General features: G+C 38.4%; 2 protein-coding genes across 4 annotated transcripts in view; one reads left to right on the plus strand and one right to left on the minus strand.

Moving 5' to 3' along the window:
• The first annotated feature begins 824 nt into the window (after nucleotides 1–824).
• inpp5kb (inositol polyphosphate-5-phosphatase Kb) lies at nucleotides 825–17,792 on the plus strand. Of its 3 annotated transcripts, XM_077242000.1 has the most exons (14): nucleotides 825–900; nucleotides 2,093–2,147; nucleotides 4,612–4,716; nucleotides 5,415–5,523; nucleotides 6,024–6,140; nucleotides 6,691–6,866; nucleotides 6,959–7,070; nucleotides 7,558–7,667; nucleotides 7,826–7,852; nucleotides 8,862–9,069; nucleotides 9,248–9,385; nucleotides 15,359–15,442; nucleotides 16,418–16,519; nucleotides 16,607–17,774. In XM_077242000.1, the coding sequence occupies exons 2-14, from the start codon at nucleotides 2,101–2,103 to the stop codon at nucleotides 16,664–16,666; spliced, it is 1,395 nt and encodes a 464-aa protein (XP_077098115.1). In that variant the 5' UTR covers nucleotides 825–900; nucleotides 2,093–2,100; the 3' UTR covers nucleotides 16,667–17,774. The 3 variants fall into 3 exon arrangements, with proteins under 3 accessions (XP_077098115.1, XP_077098113.1, XP_077098114.1); XM_077241998.1 differs by lacking the exons at nucleotides 825–900; nucleotides 2,093–2,147 and adding an exon at nucleotides 3,144–3,821; XM_077241999.1 differs by lacking the exons at nucleotides 825–900; nucleotides 2,093–2,147; nucleotides 7,826–7,852 and adding an exon at nucleotides 3,145–3,821 and having other exon boundaries at nucleotides 16,607–17,792.
• A 5,109-nt stretch (nucleotides 17,793–22,901) lies between these two features.
• The window catches only part of gbe1a (glucan (1,4-alpha-), branching enzyme 1a), a 159,126-nt gene continuing 158,513 nt past the window's right edge, over nucleotides 22,902–23,514 (minus strand). Inside the window, exon 16 of the mRNA XM_077242774.1 lies at nucleotides 22,902–23,201. Within this exon, the coding sequence (XP_077098889.1) occupies nucleotides 23,139–23,201 (63 nt within the window). The 3' untranslated portion in view covers nucleotides 22,902–23,138. The remainder of the gene's footprint in view (nucleotides 23,202–23,514) is intronic.

Here is a 23,514-nt window from a genome sequence, read left to right on the forward strand (position 1 = left end):
GTAAAAAACAATAAGGTAAGTCGATTAGTTCAGCTTTGAGATAATCAAAGAAAGCAACCTCTGGTCCCTAAGAAGTCCTCATTTAGATCAGATTTGAAAGCTGACTCAATGGCTGTCATGTTTATGACAAATAAATCTTTATAGTCAAGATAATTCTTTCTTTACAGACAAAGAGAGTGTTTAAAACTCATGTATCCCTTACTTAAATCAATGTGGCTGTAACCGTATGGAGTCTAAAAGCAAGTTCATGAATTATTAAATGGTTTATTTTTTATGCTAATATTGCTGTAACTCTTTTAAAGGCCTTTGTGATGTATAACAACAACTCATGATATTAGACTAAAGGTGATGATACGCAGAGCAACTTTTTGAGCAATGTTGCTGGGCAATGTTGCCGTCAACGGGCAACCAGATGAGACACAGGGCCCACGACCGATCTAAATGATCCAGATAGAAATGTATTTCCCATTTTCAATGGGGAGCAACAAGCTGGGATAATAAAAATGGGATAATTTCCCAAGCAACAATCGCTCGGCAAGATTGCTCAGCATCATTGCTCAAAAAGTTCTGTTCATGCAGATAATAGAAAGGGCAAGTATTTTACATTTATGTTGTATAGTCAACAGAGAACCCTCTGTTTTCACCTAATCAAACGGATTGCGATATATAACGCATTGTTTAGACACAGTCGAGTCTTTCATAACTTAGCTAAACCTTTTAGGCTTTTATATGATGAAACAATAAGTAGCTACTGTGGCTTTAAGAGGTTTCTGTGAATTGGTGAGAAAGCGAAGGGGTGTAAACACAAATCCCAAACTCACGTTGTCCTATAGCACCTGTTAAGCACGGAATAGATCATTCAAGACAACTGCAGAATCTGCACAGCACCGAGGCTGAAAGGTATTTTTGATTTTGTTGTTGTTGTTTTTTCTGTGCGCGAGGATGACTGCGATTTTCTTTGGCTTATTTTTAGAGTAAGGCTACTTGGTAAGGACTTTGATTAATTTGGATTTCGTGACGTTATACTTTAGAGGACCTTAGTTTAGTTGTCGTATAGGCTAGCCTACCAAATATTTGAAGTTTATTCGATGTCTGTTTGAATCCTATATCCCACTTATTCATAGTGACAAGCTGTAGGCTATGACAAACAGCAAAATTCGTTGTTACAAAGAATAGATCAAATGGATCAAATAAACAAAAGGGAGAAATTAAATTAGTCTAAGAATTTGTTAAGCTTGACATGTTTTTTTTTGGTTTGTTTTTGAAAAACGACGTTCACGCCACAATAACCATTCAATTATTATTAATACTACCAACGTTACTACTACTAATAATAAAATAATTGTATTTTTAAATGCGCCTTTCATGACATTCAATGAATATAGTCAGATTATCAAGTTAGACAAAGAAAAAGCGCGAGTCAAACAAAAGTAGCTCAATGTCCTTAAAAGTATGTTTTCAGTGCTATCAAACAACATTTCAGTAATCACAAAAGTTATTATCCCACTGCCCACAACTAGTTAGGTAGGCTTAAGGCCACAGTGACAGCACAATAAATCGCGCACACAAGTCATTTTAGCTTGAGGTAACCATAGCAACAGTAGCTACAGCGCTTTCCGTTATGATCTGGATTACAAAAATATAAATGTCATTATTTGTCGCTTTATCATTGGTTTTCATATCACAAATATATGATCAACAGATTTTTGTTTTTTTGAAAAGCCGTTATGCTTGGACGCAACAAAAGACAATTTTCTCAATTCGATCAGCCCTTTTAAATTATTTTTTTTACTTTAAGAACCCACACAAATATAACAAAATCCGTTATTTTTATTTTATTTATAAAAACATAGTCATCATTGAAAATGTGTATTTATGAACTGCTTTTTTTTAAAATGGGGAATATGAGCATCACACTGATCCAATCAGTTAACCTCCAGATTTTTATTTCATCCTTTTAAAAAGCTTTTCAGCTTGAATAAGACAGGATTAACTCTTTTAGATTAGATTAATGTTTGAATTATGTATGCGTGTTTATATGTTGTTGTTTTTGTGTGTGTGTGTGTGTGTGTGTGTGTGTGTGTGTGCACAGATCTGATTATGAGCACACAAAATGTTGGATCCAGAGGTGGACATCAGGCTTTCAGGTAACACCGTCCTTGATCAATGAAATGAACCCCTCTTCACTTCAGAATAACAGAATGAGATGAACGAATTGAGGCAGAGAGACGGACAGGAAGTGAAAGGAGTTCAAAGTGTAAAGTTTGAGATTTAATGTCCATCATTACTGACTGTTTCTTCTTGCATGGAACCAAATTATGAATGTTGGTGTTTCGTTCAAATGTTTCACAACTTGTCACAAGACCAGTTGCTTTGTCCTTATGTGCCTACTCTCTCTCTCTCTCTCTCTCTCTCTCTCTCTCTCTCTCTCTCTCTCTCTCTCTCTCTCTCTCTCTCTCTCTCTCTCTCTCTCTCTCTCTCTCTCTCTCTCTCTCTCTCTCTCTCTCTCTCTCTGCTGAATGCTTCCTTGCCCCTAAGAATTTGCATGTGACTGGATTATAGCAACAAGGTGAAGAGATTATTATTGGTTTGTACTAATTTGGTGCTTAGTACAAATTCCCTGATTTAAACAGGGAAAAACATAAGGTCATCAGATGAGCACAAATTGGCAAAGATTTATGTTGCAACTGAATACTGACTTCATAGAGTCTAAGATAATCTTTTTCTAAACTAAAAAGATAACCACATTTTAAAAGCAGTGTGATAACTGTGTTTATCAGATAATATGGAATGCAATCTCTCACATTGTAGGGGAATTTGTTAATAGGCAAGAAGGTTCATTCAACTCCAAAAGAGTTCAAATTAAACTCCAAGGAAGTAAAATCTCACTCCAGAGTTGACTTAAAATTACAAGTTTGATACCAAAGTTTGTCTTTATGTTCTCACATTTTCAACCGTTGCCCAATATCTTTAGGAAAATTAGTTATCTCAGTTTTTTTCTTGTAGGGTCCAAGAAATATTCACAGCGTTGAGGCCAATACTTAAATAAACCGGATTAGCATCTGTCGACATTCACTTGCGTCGCTCAAGAATTGCAACAATACACACAGTGATTTGGAGATCAGGCCTGCTAGTGATCCTTGCATTTCGTATTCCTGGCCTCATTCACGTGGCTCTCCGCTGCTCCAGATTACAGTTCCTAATCCCAAACACTCTCCAAAACGCATGCTTTTACTCACACTCGTTGATTCAGGATGCATTGAGAACATTTAGCAAAAAGGGTTTCATTTACTGCAACCGCTACTTGATTTCTGAAGGATTTCTGAGGATTTCTGGGTGAAAAGGAGAATGATTTCAGAATGAGAACTGGTTCTGAGAAGAAATTGGAAATGTAAGCCTTGGAACTACAGAATGTGGATTCTGCATCAGCTAAACCTAAACCAGCTCTTGGATATATGGAGTTTCTTGGTCATCTAAAGCTAAGAAAAAACAACCAGTAGGATAGAGAATCAAATAATAAATCAACTCACTTCAGATGAACTCTTGGTTTGCATAAACCAGGCCTCAGACTATCAGTTGTATTGGAAGAATAGCAAAAAGATGTCGGACACATTTGACTTCCCACGTGTGCGCTCTGACAGTATGTCCTCCATGGCATCTCAGTCTACTTCAGCACGGCTGATGCTTCGCCAGCGGCTCGCTCAGTTGCTCACTTGCTTGGAGGATCTCAGCTCCGATGATGAGGCAAACGAGGAAGTGTCCCGTACGCTGGACGAAGCCTTTCACCTATGTGGGCGATACACCAACAGAGAGTCTTTCAGGTGTATTGAGTCATTGACTTTTAGAGTTCATATCTGAGAATGAGTTTTAGATAGACTTCTGTTGGAGGGATAGAAGGTGGATTTTGTCATTTGTAGGTTGTTTGCCAGCAATTTCTCTGAATGTTTATCTTATTTATTTGATCATTTTCCACAAGTTTTTCTCAGATATGCAACTCAGAGTTGATTTCATTCAGTAATTCATTCTTAGGCTGTGTGTAATTTCACTTTTATACATACATTAGCAAACTTATCTAAGCTTCCCTAAGCACCTCGATCCCTTGATTTTGACTGAGGGAGCGAGATACGTACACTTAAGGCAGATCCATTGACAACAATGCAACACGATTGTGACGTCACAGCAGCTCGTGCTTAAACTCTACACAACTCTAGTGTATGATATTGGAGTTATTTTGAAATTTAACCACATAATACTCTTGGCTACCTTAAGCTGATTGTTATAGTTTATTGTATTGATATAATTTTCACTTGTATAATTTTTTATATTTTTTCCAACAGGTCAAGCATACAGGCCTATAGAATGTTGCGTTCAAAAGGGGGAAAAAACCCTGTAAATAATAAATCAGCTCCATTGTGGATTCCAAGTGATCAAGGGTTTAGGCCAGGGCGTTCCATTTAAAGCCATTGTTCTGCCAGTAGTGGGCACTCGTGCAACGTAAGCAATGATGTACATCCCAGTGAACGAGACCGGGGGAAGTTAGCGAGGGAAGGGCATAAAAAAATCGGACCTAAACCCAGCACTTTTCAGTTTCTTTCTTTTTCTATTGTTCAGGCTGCACATGGTCACGTGGAATGTTAGCACAGCAGGGCCACCAGCTGATGTGAGGACATTACTGCAGCTTGACTCACAGCCGGCCACTGACCTCTATGTGATTGGGTGAGTTACTGGCATGTGAATCACATGGTCACATTTATAATAAAAAAAGGTTGTCAATTTTAAATGTTAACTAACTGATATATGCACTACCATTCAACAATGTGGGCTGGTAAGTCTCTTATGCTCACCAAGGCTGCATTTATTTGATATACAGTATAAACAGTAATAAAACATACAGTAAAAATAGTAATATTGTGAAATATTTGAGGTTTTAATAACTGTTTTCTATTTTAATATATTTTGAAATGTAATTTATTCCTGTGATGGCAGAGCTGAATTTTCAGCAGCCAGTACTCCAGTCTTAGTGTCACATGATACATATATGTCATATTTACATTCCATTCTATTTAATCACTAGGCAGATGCTTTTATCCAAAGCGATTTACAAATGAGGACAGCAAAATAAGCAATCAAGCCAACATTATGCAAGTGCTGTTACTAGTCAGTTAGTCTAGCACAGTACTCGTGATGTAACACACACACACACACACACACACACACACACACACACACACACACACACACACACACACACACACACACACACACACACACACACACACACACACACACACACACACACACACACACACGTATATGTATATGTGTATATATTACAGATTACAGTTTCTATGTAATCTATCACATCATATATACAGTGATGTGACATAATATAAGCAGATGTGTTTGTGTTTCAGTCTACAGGAAGTGAATGCCACTCCAGTGCGGTATGTCTCTGATCTCATTGCTGAGGATTCATGGAGCCTCCTCTTCATGGATACTTTGGCACCAATGGGATATATCAAGGTACAGCATAAAAAAATAACTGTGTGTGTGTCTTAGCATTGCAAGCTCAGTTTAGAGAGTGTGGAAGACAGAGAAGTGTTTGAGTGCCCTTACATATGTTTATATGCAGTTACAACTGTTACAATGACAGAAAGACAGAATCAGGATGATCCGTCTCCTCATTTAGCTTGTTAAGCTCCATTGTTCTCTGCAGGCCATGAACACACTAGAGGCATTGTTTCACGCTAGCATATTTGTGTAACTTAAGCACAGATTTGATGTGAGCCCACCCCATTCTGCCTTCAATGACTAATTAGCTCTGATTTTGAAAACTGAATTCCACTTCACCAAAAACACTTTATTTTCTTTCTGCAATGTATCAAGGACATCATTCTCTCCATTCTAAGCTTAAATAGGTTTCCTCGGTTTTGTGGAGGTCAAAGCCGTGTGTGACGTTTGTGTTGAGAAGTGCATTGAAGCTCTGACATATGAGAAGAGCTTTAACTTTTTGCTGTCCTCAGGTGACTTCAGTGAGGATGCAGGGTTTGCTGCTGATATTGTTTGCAAAGCAGGCCCATCTGCCTTTCATCAGAGACATCCAAAGTACATACACCCGCACTGGCCTGTTTGGATACTGGGTACAGTACAGCCTTTACATCCTGACATTTCACAGACACTTTCTGTCATACAATGATTTCCTATTGATTCCTATGATTTTTCTTAAAAACTGATATATCAAAAGTTTGAGGTCGGTAACAAATTTTTTTGTGTGTGTTTTTGAAAGAAGCTCTAATACTCACCATTTATTTGATCAAAAAATATTATGAAATATTATTACAAATTTCAAATTACTGTTTTATATTTGAATATATTTTAAAATATAATTTATTCCTGTGATGGCAAAGCTGAATTTTCAGCACAATTTCTCCAGCCTTCAGTGTCACATGATCCTTAAAATCATCCTTAAAAATCATTCTAATATACTGATTTGCTGCTCATGTAACATTTTTCTTCTTATTAACAATGTTTAAAACTGTTGAATTGTATGTATATATAATATATATTGCGTAAAAAAAAAATCACCTAAACCTATCCTTTTAAATGTATGAATATGCGAGTATGAACAGGGAGTATGTTGTAATAGGCTAATATATAGCTGGACTAATATAGTATTGTTGATTCTTGCAGGGAAATAAGGGTGGTGTTTCTGTGCGTTTCTCGTTTTACGGTCACATGCTGTGTTTTCTGAACTGTCATCTGGCGGCTCATATGAACTACGCCCTGCAACGCATGGATGAGTTTGAGTATATATTGGACACGCAAGATTTCGATATGTACAACACACCGAATGTGCTAGACCACAAGTCAGTGCTAACTTGGATTAAAGTTGCTCATGCATGTTCATGCATCCCAAAACACAACGTGGTACTCATATTGCTGTTGTTTCTTCTCCTAGGGTGGTCTTCTGGTTTGGAGATCTGAACTTCCGAATCGCTGACCATGGTATGCACTTTCTCCGTTCCTCGATCAACAATGGCCGTTTTAACCTGCTGTGGGATAGAGATCAGGTCAGGCAAACACAATCAAAGATAAATGCATGCAAATACACACTTTTCTGAAGTCCACTCTATACCAAAACCCAGTGAGCTGCCTACATAGACAGCATTTTAGGCACCATAGACTCACTCCAGATGTTAAATGTGGTCCTAAACAGTTTTGCATTTCATTCAATTGTTTTTATGTTAACATACACTACACAGAGGTGTTTGACTGTTGGATTTGCATAGCATCATGTCTTGCGTTGTGTTTTTTTCACTGCTCTGCCTCACGTTTTTAGACGCGAAAACATATTCTGTGTGAATTACAGAACTCATGGCTTTGAATTTGGCAGACAAAGTCAAGGGAAATGCTGGTTTTAAATAGGTGCTTAGTATCACGTCATTAGCTTAGCAACTTGCTAATGTCAAATTTTATTAAAAACAAGAGACAAGTGTTAGAAACTGGTAATTTAATATGCATTATTCTATTCTATTCTATACTATTCTATTGTCTTAGTTGACCATGATGAAGAAGAAAGAACCTATCCTTCAGGAGTTTGAAGAGGGACCATTGCGCTTTAAACCAACGTATAAATTTGACCGTTTCTCTGAGACTTACGATACAAGGTATCACTTACACACTACACATCATTAACATAAAACAAACACACTATTTTCAATGCATGACAGCAGAAACAGTGTCAGATCTCCATTTCATGAGATCTGATAAGCAAGTCTAATGTGTTTTCTTAGAAGAAAAACATGATCATTCTTTCTCCACACAGAGCACCGAAGACATGGTTTGGCTTTACGTAAGATTTGATAAGCAAAATTTTTGTTTTTTGCACGACCCCTATTTCTACCTTAACCTATAACCCAAAATCCCTCTCACATCACATCCCCGTAAAACACTGCACTTCTCTTACTCAACATTCAATCCTCACGTACTCTCCCCTCATGTTTCAGTAAGCATTTCATGTCCATGCAAATGTAATGTGATGGGTGTTTACTTTTTCAGCACAGATAATTCCCTCATTTAAGCTCTGAAATATGTTTGGAAATTTATGTTTTGCTGTGTCTGTAATGGAAGCAGAGGTAGTTTTTTTTTCAAGATTACTAGTCAAGGTGTGAAAGAAGTGAAATGTAGGAAATCATATACACCAACGACTCTATCGGTTCAATGTCCACCCAGCCCTTCCTACAGACTCATCTCATTTAACACATGACCACATATCCATGTCAGTGTGTCATTGGGCTTCTAAAAGCTTCCATCACTGTGTAGAACGCATGTTTCGCTCTGAAATGCTGGTGTTTGATGCATTTGCATGTTTCATATTGTAGAATTAGATCACAGCATATCAGTCACATGTCTGCATGTGCACAACTGCAGCACACTGCAAGGACACACTATATCCCAACTGTTCAACAATGACGATAATAAAAAATGTTTAAAAAACTTAGCATATTAGAATAATTTCTGAAGGATTGTGTGACACTTATAATTGAAGTAATGGCTGCTGATAATTCAGCTTTGCCATCACAGGAATAAAATAGTGTATATGTATATAAAATGTACATTTTAAAATATAAACAAGTATTTTAAATTCTAATAATATTTCAAAATATTACATTTATACTGGATTTTTGATAAAAATAAACTATAATAAAGTTAAGTTCTCCAAGACTACAAGCTCACTCTGCATTTACATTAATATTAGTTTTTTTTTAATAATAGTAGTATTTACATTCCCTCTCTCTCTCTCTCTCTCTCTCTCTCTCTCTCTCTCTTTTTTTTTTTTTTTTGCATGGGTCAATGATTAGTGGTAAAAAGCGGAAGCCTGCCTGGACGGATCGTATCTTGTGGAGGATAAAACCAAAAGCTGCAGAGACAGAGGATGAGAATAGTTCGACAACATCATCAGTTGACGATGATGAGTATCCTGTCAAGGTGATGCAGGACATGTACACCTCTGATGTCTCATACGGGGTCAGTGACCACAAACCCGTCATTGGGACCTTCAATCTAGAGGTATGATTTATGTATTTCCTGAATATTTAACCAATAAGATGACAATAGGCTTCACTGAATCAAATTGAAGTAAACAAGCTTATAGTAATCATTAATAATAATAATATTATCTAATTTTCAGTGCACATGACATTTAGTCCAAAAATATAATGTATCTCTTTTTGATCTCATCATGCAGATGAGGAAAAAGTTGGAGACGCCTCTAGTCACACTGACAGTGGACGGACACTGGAGTGCAGATGAAGATGCCACATTCACCTACACCATCCTGGAAAACTTTGAATCCTCAACCTGGGACTGGATCGGGCTGTACAAGGTGAGAGAGAGAGAGAGAGAGAGAGAGAGAGAGAGAGAGAGAGAGAGAGAGAGAGAGAGAGAGAGAGAGAGAGAGAGAGAGAGAGAGAGAGAGAGAATTTGAATTTGAATGCTCTTTATTACAAATCTACATAAAACAATTCACAAGGTATAAATTAAACAGAGAATAAACTTACAGTAAATGTGTAAAAAATAATTCATCTTCAATCATAGAACACAAAGCTCCTTTACTACACCATTTCAGTTCAAATGTAATAAGATCATCCATAGATTTATAAAAATTAAAATCAATCAACACTCTAGACTTTATAAGATTTGGAAACAACACAGTAACATTATGTCCAGGCCTCTGTTCAATCATGTTTTTTCTGCTTGAAAAGATAGCAAGTTTAGCTTGACCCAAAATAAAATTTACTAATTGGCAATCAATCCGTCTTTTCTGTACATATTTTGCACCCAAAACAAATATTTCCTTAGAAAAAGTTTCATTAAAAGCATCAAAAAGATTTCTTAATACACCAAATAAGGGCTTTAATCTACAGCACTCCATAAAAGCATGAAAAACAGTCTCTCTTTTAAAACAAAAAGGACATTCAGAGCTCACCTCAGGATTTAAAACAGAAATAAAAGCATTGACAGCTATTGCCCATGGAGAACTCTCCATTGTATATCACCTACTCTCTTTTGTAACGGTGGCTTATACAAGACTCTCCATTCAGGCTTAACATCATCATCCAACTTTAAAAAAGACCGCCATGGTGTATCCACTTTGTCATTTAAAACTTTCTTGTTAAAAACCCAAACACAAGCTTTGTACAAAACTTTCCCCGTAACTGAAAAGAAATCCAAGCACAAAGATTTTCCAGTTTTTAAAAACAAACCCATACACTCATCAAGTTTGGGAGACAGATATATAGTGGGAAAAGGATCTTCAGTATTTGGAGTCTCTACTCCTGTACAATAGTCTGTTAGTAATTGTCTCTCTTCCTTTGAAAGAGAAGACTGCTATTTCGCCATCAATTGAGCAACTATTCGAGTTGAAGAAATTCCCAGATGAGAAGCGGTTTCGTCAATGTTCGTGAAATTAGGTCCAACCACATTTAGCAAAAATCTTAAGGTGGTGATCCTAGCTTTGCAAAGGATATTATTTAGTCCAGGAAAACTGTGTCCAACAGCAGAAATATCCAAGCGTGCTCCATATACTATGGGTTCGTTTAACAACCAGAAGATTGACTTCATACATGGTGTCCTTTGTTGATTAAAAAGACTCCACACTTTAAAAATATTTCGATAAAAGATTGGCATATTGGAGGCATCCAGTTTTAGAGGGTCTAACAAGAAGAGAGATGTGTCCATCTGTAGGCCTCCCAGACTCCGTAAAATAGCACATGCAGTCACTCTCCAACCACAGTCACATGACCCCGAAAGAAACCTTTGTATAAATTGCAAACGGAAAGCTGCTGTTCTGCTTTGCAAGTTTATCAGCCCCTGTCCACCTTCTTCTTTAGACAAATATAAAATGCTCTTTGTAATCCAGTGTAATTTATGCCAGAAAAAATCCACCAGTAAGGCTTGAATTTCAATCAACATTTTCACAGGTGGATCTATACATGCAAGCTTATGCCAAAGAGAGGATGCAATTAAATTATTGATAATTAAAGTACGCCCTTTATAGGACATGTTCGGGGCCAGCCATCTCCATCTAGCTAATCGACCTTTAATTTTTTCAACAATCCCTTCCCAGTTTTTCTGTACTGTGTCCTCATCTCCTAAAAAAACTCCCAAGTATTTTAAACCTCCTTTACTCCAAAATAAACCATCAGGAAGGCTTAGTTCCTCTCCAGTCCACTTTCCACATATTAAAGCTTCACTTTTGTTCCAGTTTAATTTAGCAGAAGATAAAACTCTAAAATCTTCAAGTAATTTCTTTAAAATCTCTATATCTTTTTGACTATTGACTATTACAATCACATCATCAGCATAAGCGGATAAATGAATGTTACAGTTAAAACCAGGTATATTTACACCAGTCAAATTTACTCTTATCTGCTGCAATAACGGTTCAATGGCTAATGAGTAGAGCATTCCTGATAGCGAGCAACCTTGCCTAACACCTCTGCCAACCTTGAAAGGAGTGCATACGCCACCGTTCACTTTCAGCACACTCTCAACATCAGTATACAGTATCTTAATCATATCCACGTAATCTTGGCAGAAACCAAAAGCTGCTAATGATTTCCATAGGTAATTATGTTCAACTCTATCGAACGCTTTCTCTTGATCTAGAGAAAGCAACGCACAGTCTAAATTAAACAGCTTGGAGATTTCTAGAATATCCCGTACTAAAGAAATATTATCAAAAATGGACCTACCAGGTATGCAGTAGCTCTGGTCCGGATGAACAACTTGCTCCATTACATCTACCATTCTATTTGCCAAACTTTTTGAGAGCAGTTTGTAATCTGTGCAAAGCAGCGACACAGGGCGCCAGTTCTTAATCTCCGTCAGGTCTCCTTTTTTCGGGAGGAGTGTAAGAACTGCTCTACAGCAGCTCAACGGCAGCCGCCCTTCCGCCAAGCTTTCATTGAGCACCGCGAGCAAATCCTCCCCCAACACTGTCCAGAAAGACTTATAAAAGTCTACTGGAAGACCATCGATGCCAGGAGCCTTCCCGGACTCCATGCCCTGAAGGGCCTTGTACAACTCCTCTAGGCTCATGGCCTTACGGAGTTTCATATTGGCATCCTCAGACACCTGTGCCAGGTTTCCAAGAAAGACATTGTCAGTGTCAGGCTCTTCAACACATTCACAGCTGTAAAGCTTCTCATAAAAACAAACTGCTCTCTTTCTAATATCAATGGGATCGGATAATAACATACCAGATTCGGAGCGTAGTGTGTGAATTAATCTTTTCTGTCCATTCTTTTTTTCCAAGTTAAAGAAATATTTCGTTGGAGCATCCAATTGGTCAACATTCTGAAAACGGGACCGAACCAGAGCTCCTTGCACCTTAACTGCTAAAAGATCACCAAGTTGAGTTTTTTTCATTGTAAGAGCTTCCAAAACATCCCCCCCACCAGTTGATTCAGCTAACTCCTGTAATTTGACTATTGATGTCTCCAAGTTCTTCATAGATTTAGATAACTGTACAGTAATATTTCGAGTATGCTGTTGACAAAACTGTTTCACTTGAACTTTACCAAAATCCCACCACTGCCTCAATGACTGGAATGTATTCTTTGTAGCTCTAAATGTTTCCCAAAAAATTTTGAAATTTTCCTTAAATTTTTTATCATTTAGCAAAGAACTGTTAAAATGCCAATAAGCACTATTTTGTCTAATAGAGTTCAAAATAAAAGAACAACACACCATGCTATGGTCAGAAAAACTAACAGGGACAATAAAACATTTGCTAAAAATACCACATTGATGTTTAAAACCATAAAATCTATCCAACCTAGCAAAAGAAAATACATTGTCACGGGTATGAGACCAAGTATACTGTCTTAAATTACCATTAACATGTCTCCATATATCGCACAACTCATTTGTTTTAATTACTTGGATAAGTCTCTTCCGAGATGGCTCATGGGGCTCAATGTGATTCCTATCAATAGTTTGTTCAGTGCAATTAAAATCTCCTCCCAGAAACAAAAACTCTTCACTGTCACACTTTTGCAAGGTTAAATTGAGAGTATTTAAAAACAGCATTCTTTCAACTCCTGAGGTTGGGACATAAACACAAATAAAAACAAAGACATGATTTTCAAACAAAGCTCTAACCTTTAAGAGTCTACCTTTTATAATCTCTTCAACCTCATACGAAATAGGTTTGAAGTTTTTAGAAAATAAAACGGCAACTCCTCCACTGCTAGCAGTGTTGTGACTTAAAATAGAGATGCCATCCCATTCTCTTTCCCAATCTGCAGCATTCTTGGAATCACTGTGAGTTTCTTGAAGAAAAAAAATGTCTATTTTTTTCTGTATAGACATTTCATATAACATTACTCTTTTTTTCACATCTCTTGCTCCATTTACATTGACTGAGGCAACACTAATTTCACCCATAGAGAATAAATAACAAACCAGAAAAAACAAACCACTGATTATCATTAAATTAGCTTTTTCCACCACCATCATTGTCTATTTCAGTATTGAGTTTTCTCAACAGCTTCTTTAACCTGTAAATTTCCTTGTTGGCAAAAAAACCTTCAGCCATCAGACACCTTGTCTTCTCAATAAACTGTTTAAGGTCAGGAAAATAGCCTACTCGTTCACTCGTACCCCTCTTCTATTTTTCGTCGCTTTAAGAAACAGTTTTATATCTTCCACTTCATAATTGCGACTCACGCATTCACTCTGTGAAAGAGAGATACTACAGTCTGATTCACTGCCACTCTCTGTGTCTACCTGATCCTCACATTCACCTACATCTGTTCTTTTTACAGGTCTCAAGTCACAAGTAAGCCTATTATCACTCTTCCTTCTTTTTAACGGTACCTTAAACAATGTATGTTCTGCCTCAATGTCAATGCCATCATTCTCACATAACTGCTCAATCAAAGGCTGTCTTTCTCCCTCGCACTGTGGGATCATCTCAGACACCTTATCGTTACTCTCCGAACAAGTGACTATTCGATTTGTCACACTGAGTCCATCGTCAAAAGATCCAATGGACTCCGCATCAACTATTGTTTTGTTCAACGACCCTTTCTTTAAAATAGTCTCAGCATTACCCTGAATTATCGCTTGCGGCTCTGTTGCGATCGCCTCGGGTTCCGCTCGTTCTGCCGCGATAGCGTCTGGCTCTGTACTGTCAGTTTCAAAGGGTTGATCTGTCGCGTGTGGCGGGACAGTTACATCATTTATAATTTGCTCTGTTACTACGGTTTCCCTTTTATCAGGGCAATCACGAATCAAATGTCCCACTTTACTGCAACCAAAACATTTCATTTTCCCCGTTGTTGCAAACACAACATAGTCAAAGTCCTCGATTCGGAATTTAAACGTAAGGTCTAGTTCAGCGTCGTCTTTCACAATCATGTAAGCGAAACGCCTAAATGAAACTATATGTTTTAACAATGGAGATCCACTGCCAATCGGTATTTTCTTTATTGGAGACACTAATTTGCCATGACGGGAAAGAGATTGTGTTAGTAGTTGGTCACTAATAAACGGAGGAATATTAGACAATGTCACTTTTTTAGATGGCATTGATAAAGGGAGAACAGGTGTAAACAAACCATCAATAATGATCCCACGCTCAACTAACTCATTTGCTTTGTCTATATTATTTAAAAATATAACATTAGCATTGTTCATTTTTGAGGCTTACAAAATGCACTCATGGCCCACAAATTCACCTATTGCTAAACAACAATCCTCCACACTCACAGCAGCCGCCACCTTAACTGCATGACGCCGCGTGAGTGCGTTCAAAACTCGCGAATCCGGGACCGCCATATGCTTCCTCAAGGGCAGGTAGCACACGGCCCGGATTAGAACAACAAAAAACGACTAAACTAACTAAACAAAACAGAAACAAAGAAAAAAGAAAAAAGGAAAAGATAGAAAAATAGCTGAGGGTGAAAAACTAGTTTTAGGCACGGCAGCCACAAAATTACATTCACACTCAAACAACGCTCAAAACTCACCACACGCTCTCCACACTCACCCAGCAAACGCTCACGCATGCGCACGAGAGAGAGAGCGAGAGAGAGAGCGAGAGAGAGAGAGAGAGAGAGAGAGAGAGAGAGAGAGAGAGAGAGTGAGAGAGAGAGTGAGAGAGAGTGAGAGAGAGAGAGAGAAAGTGAGGGAGGGAAGGAGAGAGGGAGAGAGAGAGAGAGAGAGAGAGAGAGAGAGAGAGAGAGAGAAATAGGTTGATGGATAAACTAAAACACAGAAAAAGACAAAAAGGAGATCTGTATCATAAAGTGGGTCACCAACTAGAGGTGATTTATATCTTTGCATACAGATTGGCTTCAAAAGTGCCTCCGATTACTCCACCTTCGCCTGGGTCAAAGATGATGAAGTGGCTGCCAATGGTGAAGTTGTGACGGTATGGGAGACAAAGTTCTTGTAACACTTTGGAATACTGTTCCGTCATTAATGAATAACTACAGAAACAAGTGAGCAACACGCTATTAACATTCTAGTAACTACTATTAACTAACAAGAAACTTTGATTAATGAATTAGTAAGTAATAGCTCTCAATTGAATGTTGTATGTTTCATACCTCCCAGTGAACTACAATATACAGGTTCATAATTAAAATAAATAATGCATAACGTATCATTAATTTTAAAGTAAAGATCATGATAACCCACTAGTAATGACTCAAGTATTACCAAATCCTTTAGAAGGATGTACTAGTTATTTGGATCAGTATTCTTAAGTGAAAAGCATAACTGCTTAATATTGACTGAATACATTGTAAGCTTTAGCGTTTTTTGTAAGGTTTTAGATAGTAATAACTCAAGTGTTACCAAACCCATCAGAAGGAATTACTATCCAAAACCTTACAAAAAACTCAAAAGCTTACAATGACTTCAGTCATTACTAGAGAGTTATCATGTTTTTCACTTTAGAATACTGATGCAAATAATTAATGATTCCTTCTGAAGGAAACATGAGTCATGACCTTCACTTTAGAATTAATTATACATAATGCATTATTCACATTAATTATGAACCTGTATATAGTAGTTCTCTGGGAGGTATGAAAAACACAGTAGTTACTTAGCTAATAGTGAACTACAACATTCAACTGAGCGCTATTACTTACTAATTTGTTAATCAAAGTTACTAGAATGCTAATAACGCGTTACACATTTGTTCCTGTGTAGTTATTCATTAATGACGGAACAGTATTCATGAAAAGTGTAGCTGATGACTGTTTGTAAGTTATAAAATAATAACTGCTTACAAATTCCTAATGGATTTTTATTACTTTTACAGTCTAATTTAAATTTTTAAACCGTTGTTTAAAATGGCATGATGGGTCTAACATGAGTGTTGCATTTCCTTTTTAAGGTCCATATTAAAAATGAGCTCCCCCTGCTGGCAGGGGATTATGTTCTGGGCTATTACAGCACCAACATGCAAACCCTCATTGCCTTTAGTCCAACTTTCCAGGTTAGTTCCCGCAAACACACACACACATACCTCTGTGTTAACGTTATGCTATATCTCTTTACTCACCTGCTTTGTGTCTGGGTTCAGATTCTAGAGTCTAAACGAGCTGTAAAGGTTCCTGAGAACATCAACGGACATGAGAAATAACTGGAATATCTTCTAGTTCTAACCTGTGGGGCATATGTAAAAATTACAGCAGGAGATCTGATTTTGGATGATATGCTTTCTCCTTGTGTGAACAGATTCTGAAACAGCCCGATATGAGTGTCTTTGAAATTTCCCAAAACAAACATTTTTAACACCAGTTTAGTCACTGAACACACTGCTCTTTTCTTGTCTGTGTTTACCAATGGCTCTCCTCAAATGGCTGAATCTGTCGTATAAGCTCTTGTAAACACACACACTTATTGTACTCTTATAGTAATGAGAGTTCTGTACCTACTGTACCACTAGAGCTCAATAAAGTCAATTACATAGGCGAACATGGAATCCGTGCCTGCAAACTCATTAGAAAGCTCTTGATTTCTGCAGAATTGGACCACACAAAGATTGACACATTTGACATTACCCAAAATTATACCTTTTTTCTTTCTTTACTTCTGCAAATTTGAAACTAACAGGATTGTTGATCATAATTTCATATATTTCATGCCAAAATCAGCAGATAAATTGTGAAAGTCCTTAATATTATTTTTTACAGTACATTAAGTTCTACAAAATACAATTAATAATTTTGTATTATTGTATCATACATTAAATGCATGATGTTACATTAATTTCGCCCATTATATTTAAAAGTGATTTCAGAACCTTACATTAGTTTTATTGTACATTGGTGAAGTGTGCAGAACTTTATACAGTGTTTCATTGTATGTCTTACAGTGTGTGGCTGAATGACTGTGCCTGTATATGTTAGTGTGTGGATTTTCATTTTCACCATCCAACTGTTAAAATGCCATTATGTTTAAGCTCTGTCCCATGACTCGTATTAGTGCTAAATTTGTCTGTACGTGTCGTTTATGTGAGCAAGAGGCAGTTTAACTTCTTACTGTCTACATTTTTCCATTTGTGACTTGCCTGACTTATCTTTTACTTTAAATAGGCTATATAATCTGTCCTCTTAGTTCAGTTAGTGTAACTGACTATATTTATGGAACGAGGTTATTTGACCCTTTATGATTTGTTAAAAAGTATTATGTTTTTGTAATCAAGCAGTTGAACACAACAATGTTATTGGGATTGCAAGCAATTTCATTAAAATATCAAGGTCTGATTATCTTTCTGCCTCATAGACTAACACTGTAAATGCATATCTGTCTCAAAATTTTGAGGTAACTTGTTGCTAACCAGGAATATTCTTTTAAGGTCTACCACACTCTTTTGAGTCTTAATTACATAGCTCACATTAATCAACGGGACATGAAGGGTTATTTTGTGTCAGCCAACAAAATCGAATCTCAAGAGTGACAACCAAACAAACAATCTCTTCAATCTACACTGCCCATTCAAAAATATGTTTGGTAACAATTATTTTAATTGATGGAGTGTGTAGCTTTTCATTTTTTAAACAACCGTGTAGGAAGACACATCATGGCCATAGATGATGAAGCCAAGATTCATCGAGCTCAAATTGTGAAAGAATGTTAGGAAGGGAGCATGAAGAATCATTTTTACATCTCTGAGTCCAGACCTTAAATTAATTGAAAGTCCTTGGGATGTGCTGGAGTAGACTTTACAAAGTGCTTGACTCTTGCATTGCCAACACAAGATCTTGACCAAATATTGATCCACCTCTTAATGGAAATAACCCTAACCCAACATTTATTTGCATCAAGAGGTGCATCATTTTTTGGTCAAGATCTTGTATCACGGCAATAATGATCCAATCATAGACTCCTAAGAATTTGCCTATTTAAATCCAAACCACAACTTTTTTCGCTTTCTTTTTTCTTTTTTGGGCTGGGCAGTCAGACCTCACCATCAGTGTAATTTCCCCTATTTTGATGTATTTTTTGTAGTTCACTCTAGGGGGCGCCATTTACTTTTTGTATTTTTCATAACGCACTGTATTTGTGAAATTCACTTTCAAATTATATGCCATACGGACAGTATACACTAATACTCAAAAAATATTATATCAACCAGTTAGGCACAGTACTCAGAACTGGAAATATTGTGTGGTTTTACCTCCAGGAGCATTTTCGTGGATAATTACAGCAATAAATCAACTGCACCTGCACAGCTCTTTGAGGAAAGGGGGTCTTCAGCACGTCAGCGAGAGAACAAAGAAATATGTTCAAAATCTCACTGAAATCTCACTTGTACAGATAGCACACATATGTTGGCAAGATGTCTGTTAAGGAGCGCTTCATCTGGAAAGCTGATAACTTGAAACAGATAACCCTCTGTTGGTGAAAATAATTAATACATGATTTATCAGAAGCTATGTTGATCGTGGGTATTCCAGAAAGCAGGTTTTGCGACTTTACATAACTTAGAACAACAGGGCTGGACCCCCTCCTTCTTTTTTGCAGGAGGAGAGAGAAGTTGGGAACATTCGGATGTCATGTCGTACGCTTCTTCTTCCATTATGTGGACTGGGCGAACGGTTCCTAACCTCCGCGGCCACAAATGATTGCTTGCCCCATGGCCATCCAACCTTGGACATTGGCCAGTTTGTTGCCCGCTGAGAGCAGGTCTCATATTCCTAGCCCCCGTCTAGGATGGTCACGGTGATTTGCTTGCGTGGTAAACAGGTTAAACGCTTCATCCTCTTCATCCAAAGCAAGACATCCCCAAGTCGATGCATCAGAATGGTAACATGTTTTATGACATGCTCTCGATGTCGGACACATAACGGCAATTGATACGATCAGCCTTTGGTGGTGTTGAAAGTTTGGTGGTGTTTAAACTAATTGCGAGAGTTCCACAAGGGACTGAAAGAGACGGAGAGAAGGACTTCAAAGTCACTTATTTAACTCCTAAATGAATTAATGTTTGAATCGGTTCAGTGAATGATTCTAATGACTCACTCATTAAGGCAGTTAGGCTTCTTGTGTCATTCCACACAGTTTTTGCAAGGGTTTTAGCGTTACAATGAAAGATGGGTGATGCACATAAAAAAATGCCTTTATTTTTTAAGGAAAAGCTGAACAGATATTATAACAGAAAATGAAAACTAATAAACGGTATTGTGTTATAGCTGTGGTGTGAACTCTGCTATTTTTTAATTTTGAGAACAATTTTTATAACTAAATCTATATCTGTTACATGTGGGTTTTTGTTGTGTCTTGTATATAACATGATCCCTTGTTTGTCATGTGATCCTGCCATGTGTCTTGTCTTTTGTTTGTTGTTGCTCAGTGTCCACAGGTGTTCCTCGTCCATGTTTATTAGTCTCCCCAGGTGTTTCTCATTAACCACGCCCCCTTGTTATCTTGTTTAGCTTGGTTGTCTGTGTATTTAAACCCCTGTGTTTCAGTTGTTGGCTGTCGGTTGTTTGATGTGTGTTGTTCCCAGTTTCCTTGTTCCGTGTGCCTTATTCTGAGTTTACCCTGGATATTCTGTTGGTTGGATTATTAAAGTGCTTGCGATTGGATTCACTCTCTGCTTCATCCTTGCTGCAACGCAACAGAACAACCGACCGCCAACAACTGAAACACAGGGGTTTAAATACACAGACAAACAAGCTAAACAAGATAACAAGGGGGCGTGGTTAATGAGAAACACCTGGGGAGACTAATAAACATGGACGAGGAACACCTGTGGACACTGAGCAACAACAAACAAAAGACAAGACACATGGCAGGATCACATGACAAACAAGGGATCACGTGATATACAAGACACAACAAAAACCCACACGTAACAATATCGTTATCTTTATATTTACTTTCCTTGGTTTGAATGGGCCTTTATGCCCACACCCAGTTGTTTTTTAATGTTTATTTGACCACTCTGGCTTCTGTTTGTGGAAGCAATAAACTCCAAGGACAAGAATGTCTTAAATATTGATATACTGGCTTATAAAGTTTAAACGCTTGGGCTGAGAGCTCTGGCAAAATTAAAGTGCTGCAACAGATTAAACTGAAGCAATTTAATTAAATACATTAAGGGGAAATGTTAATTAGAGTAATTAGGTGGGCATTTTGTCTCCTGTTGTGTCAGAACAGCTGCTGAGACCTCACACTCACTGTTACGGTATTAGTTACAAGGGAATTCTTCCCTGGAGAGGACACTAGATTTCTGCGAGGCCCAGGAGATTCATATTCGCTACCACGTCCGACTGGCCCATGATGTCATCTGGTGCTATAAAACTTTTTAATGGCCCACTAAATCAGAATCGTGGATTGGAGGCATTTAAGGCTAAGTGAAGACAGGATAAGGTTATGGGGAGAAAGAGGAAAAGCAGGATGAATAGAGACATGAATAGAGACATAGAGAGAGAGAGAGAGAGAGAGAGATAACAGCACATTAAAATCTCTCTGTGCTTTTGTAATAGATACATCTCTAAAACATGGGTGTCCAATCCTGCTCCTGCGGGCCACTGTCCTGCAGAGTTCAGCTTCAAGGAGGCCCATGACACACTGGCTGCGTGGCGTGAGTGTGACGTTTCTGTTGCGTGGCGGCTGCGTCGCGTTTTCTGTGTCTTTGCACACCAGAAACGTGCCTGACGCGGCGCTGCTGACACGGATCACCCTTGTTCGACATATGGGAGAGAGTTGAGGAAGCCCTATACTTCGTGTTAAGCATAGGCCTACATAAAGGCTACTGATAAAGACACTGTCAGCAGTATTGACAGCAAAATAGACTACAGAATATTTCGTTCTGTATTGAAAGGTGCGATATTAGAAAATTGATAATTAGGCCTATATTTATATCTGAATTTGTCAAAACCTAGACTTTCAACCATCAAAATGTAATTTATTAATATGTATTCGTGTACAAAATAACATATAAACATCTTTTCCTATTCTATTTTGCCTGGAAACGCTTCCAACACGCTTGCGTGTCGCGTGAAAAATAGGCGTCGGTTCTATTTCTAGCATGCACGCGTTTTCCGCGCAGTTCAAGCCGCGCCTGAGACGCGCGTGTCACGCAGGCAGTCTGCAAGCTCTAACCTATTAACATGGGAGCCGAAATAAAAACGGACACACCACGCAGCTGAGACGCTTACACCACGCAGCCAGAATGTCATGGGCCTAAAGGCTGATTATACTTCTGCGTCGGACCTACGCCGGAGCCTCTACGCCGTAGACTACACTTTGGTTTTAATTTATACTTCTGCGTCGTTGTCCGCGTTGACGCACGCAGAGAGAGCATGTGAAACCCGAGGGAGCGGTTTGAGCAGACCAATCACAGCGCTTGCGTCCGCGTTGAATTGCTGCGTTGTTACATTTTTGGAGAGGTGCACTTCAGGGTACGCCGAAGGGTACGCTCGCTACGCACAGCCTACAGCCCAATTTATACTTCTGCGTCGGACATAGGCCGGACCCTCTACGCCGTAGACTACGCATTGGTTTTAATTTATACTTCTGCGTCGTTGTCCGCTTAGACGCACGCAGAGGGAGCATGTGAAACCCGAGGGAGCGGTTTGAGCAGACCAATCACAGCGCACGCGTCCGCGTAGAATTGACGCGTTGTTACATTTTTGGAGAGGTGCACGTCAGGGTACGCCGAAGGGTACGCGCGCTACGCACAGCCTATGGCGTAGCTACGGCGTAAGTTCGACCCAGAAGTATAAATTGGGCTTATGACGTAGCTACGGTGTAATTTCGACGCAGAAGTATAAATTGGGCTTAACCCCTAAAATCCACTGGATCCGTCTACGGCGCGGAACGTCAGCGTTGCAGATGCCGGAGCTAATCGCGGCCATTATAGTCAGTGCTCTTAAGTCCACCAGCTGCGGACGCAGCGCGTCTCAGAAGCGTCCCAGAAGCGTCGCTCCGCTCCGCAGAGAATAGGTAGCAGGTCTATTTTCGCCGCTTGCCGCATCAAGCAGCACAGAGTACATCGTACCGTGCAGGAAGTCAGACACAGGGGTCAAGGTCAAGGTCTTACTAGAAACTTACAAGCATGGTGTCTTGAGGAAAGTTGGAGCTCAACTCTGCAGTGAAACTCTAGAACCTCTAGATTAACCTAACGGGGTGTCTAAACTCTTTACAGTAATTACTCTAAAATTACAATAACCTTCAGATAATTTTTTTTCAGTTTTCTACAGTTTCAGTAAAAAAACAAACAAAACAACAAGATTATGGAAACCGATTAAATTAAACTTCTGTCACCATTTGGTCACCTTTATATGGTTCCAAATCCGACTAATTATTATTCTGTGGAACAAAAATGACAATGCAAAATGTCCATGAAATGTAATGAAATTGGATGGGGATCAGAGACAACAGACTTTCATTGCAAGGAGAAGAGCTGCTTGGACATTTCGTTACATAACTCCTTTTGTACTCCACGGAACAAAAGAAAGTCATACCGGAACTATACATTTAAATTGAGGGGTAAAACCATGGGCCAATAACAGTGTTTGCTAGTGAATATATGCAGATGTAGGGTTGCACAGGATTCTGGGATATGATGCAAGATCCAGCTGCATTCACTTGCACACTCCTCAATGTTTGAAATCAATGTCCTCATTTGCCAGAATCAAAGCAGTTCTGCAAGGAATGTAGATCTAGAAAGAAAAAGAAAAAAAATATTTATATACACAAACAAACATTAGCATACATCAACTACCTTCCAATGTGGTTGATTGAGACAAGATGTTTTCGGTTTATTTAGCGCTGGCTGACTGTGATCAGATCATCTGAGATGTTACAACCAGGTGGAAATGGGTGGTTTCAGGTTTCTGGCTGTATATGAAACCTAGTCTAGATTAAGACCAATAATAAACAAATCCATGTCTTAAAGTGTTGAGGATACTGGCTCCTCTGTTAAACAATTCACATGGCTATACCTACCAAGCTGAAAAAAAGGCAAAACAATAT

This window comes from Siphateles boraxobius, unplaced genomic scaffold (genome assembly GCF_051911475.1).
Source record: "Siphateles boraxobius isolate OS27281-9 unplaced genomic scaffold, OSU_SipBor_1 25, whole genome shotgun sequence".
In the NCBI taxonomy this organism is placed as follows: domain Eukaryota; kingdom Metazoa; phylum Chordata; class Actinopteri; order Cypriniformes; family Leuciscidae; genus Siphateles; species Siphateles boraxobius.

Bases quoted from the DNA above. Each gene is read 5' to 3' on its own strand.
- inpp5kb (XM_077241998.1), top strand. From the start codon at position 3,601: ATGTCGGACACATTTGACTTCCCACGTGTGCGCTCTGACAGTATGTCC. The intron at 6,867-6,958 runs GTCAGTGCTAAC...TTCTTCTCCTAG, and splicing joins CCGAATGTGCTAGACCACAA to GGTGGTCTTCTGGTTTGGAG. The intron at 7,853-8,861 runs GTAAGATTTGAT...GTCAATGATTAG, and splicing joins AAGACATGGTTTGGCTTTAC to TGGTAAAAAGCGGAAGCCTG.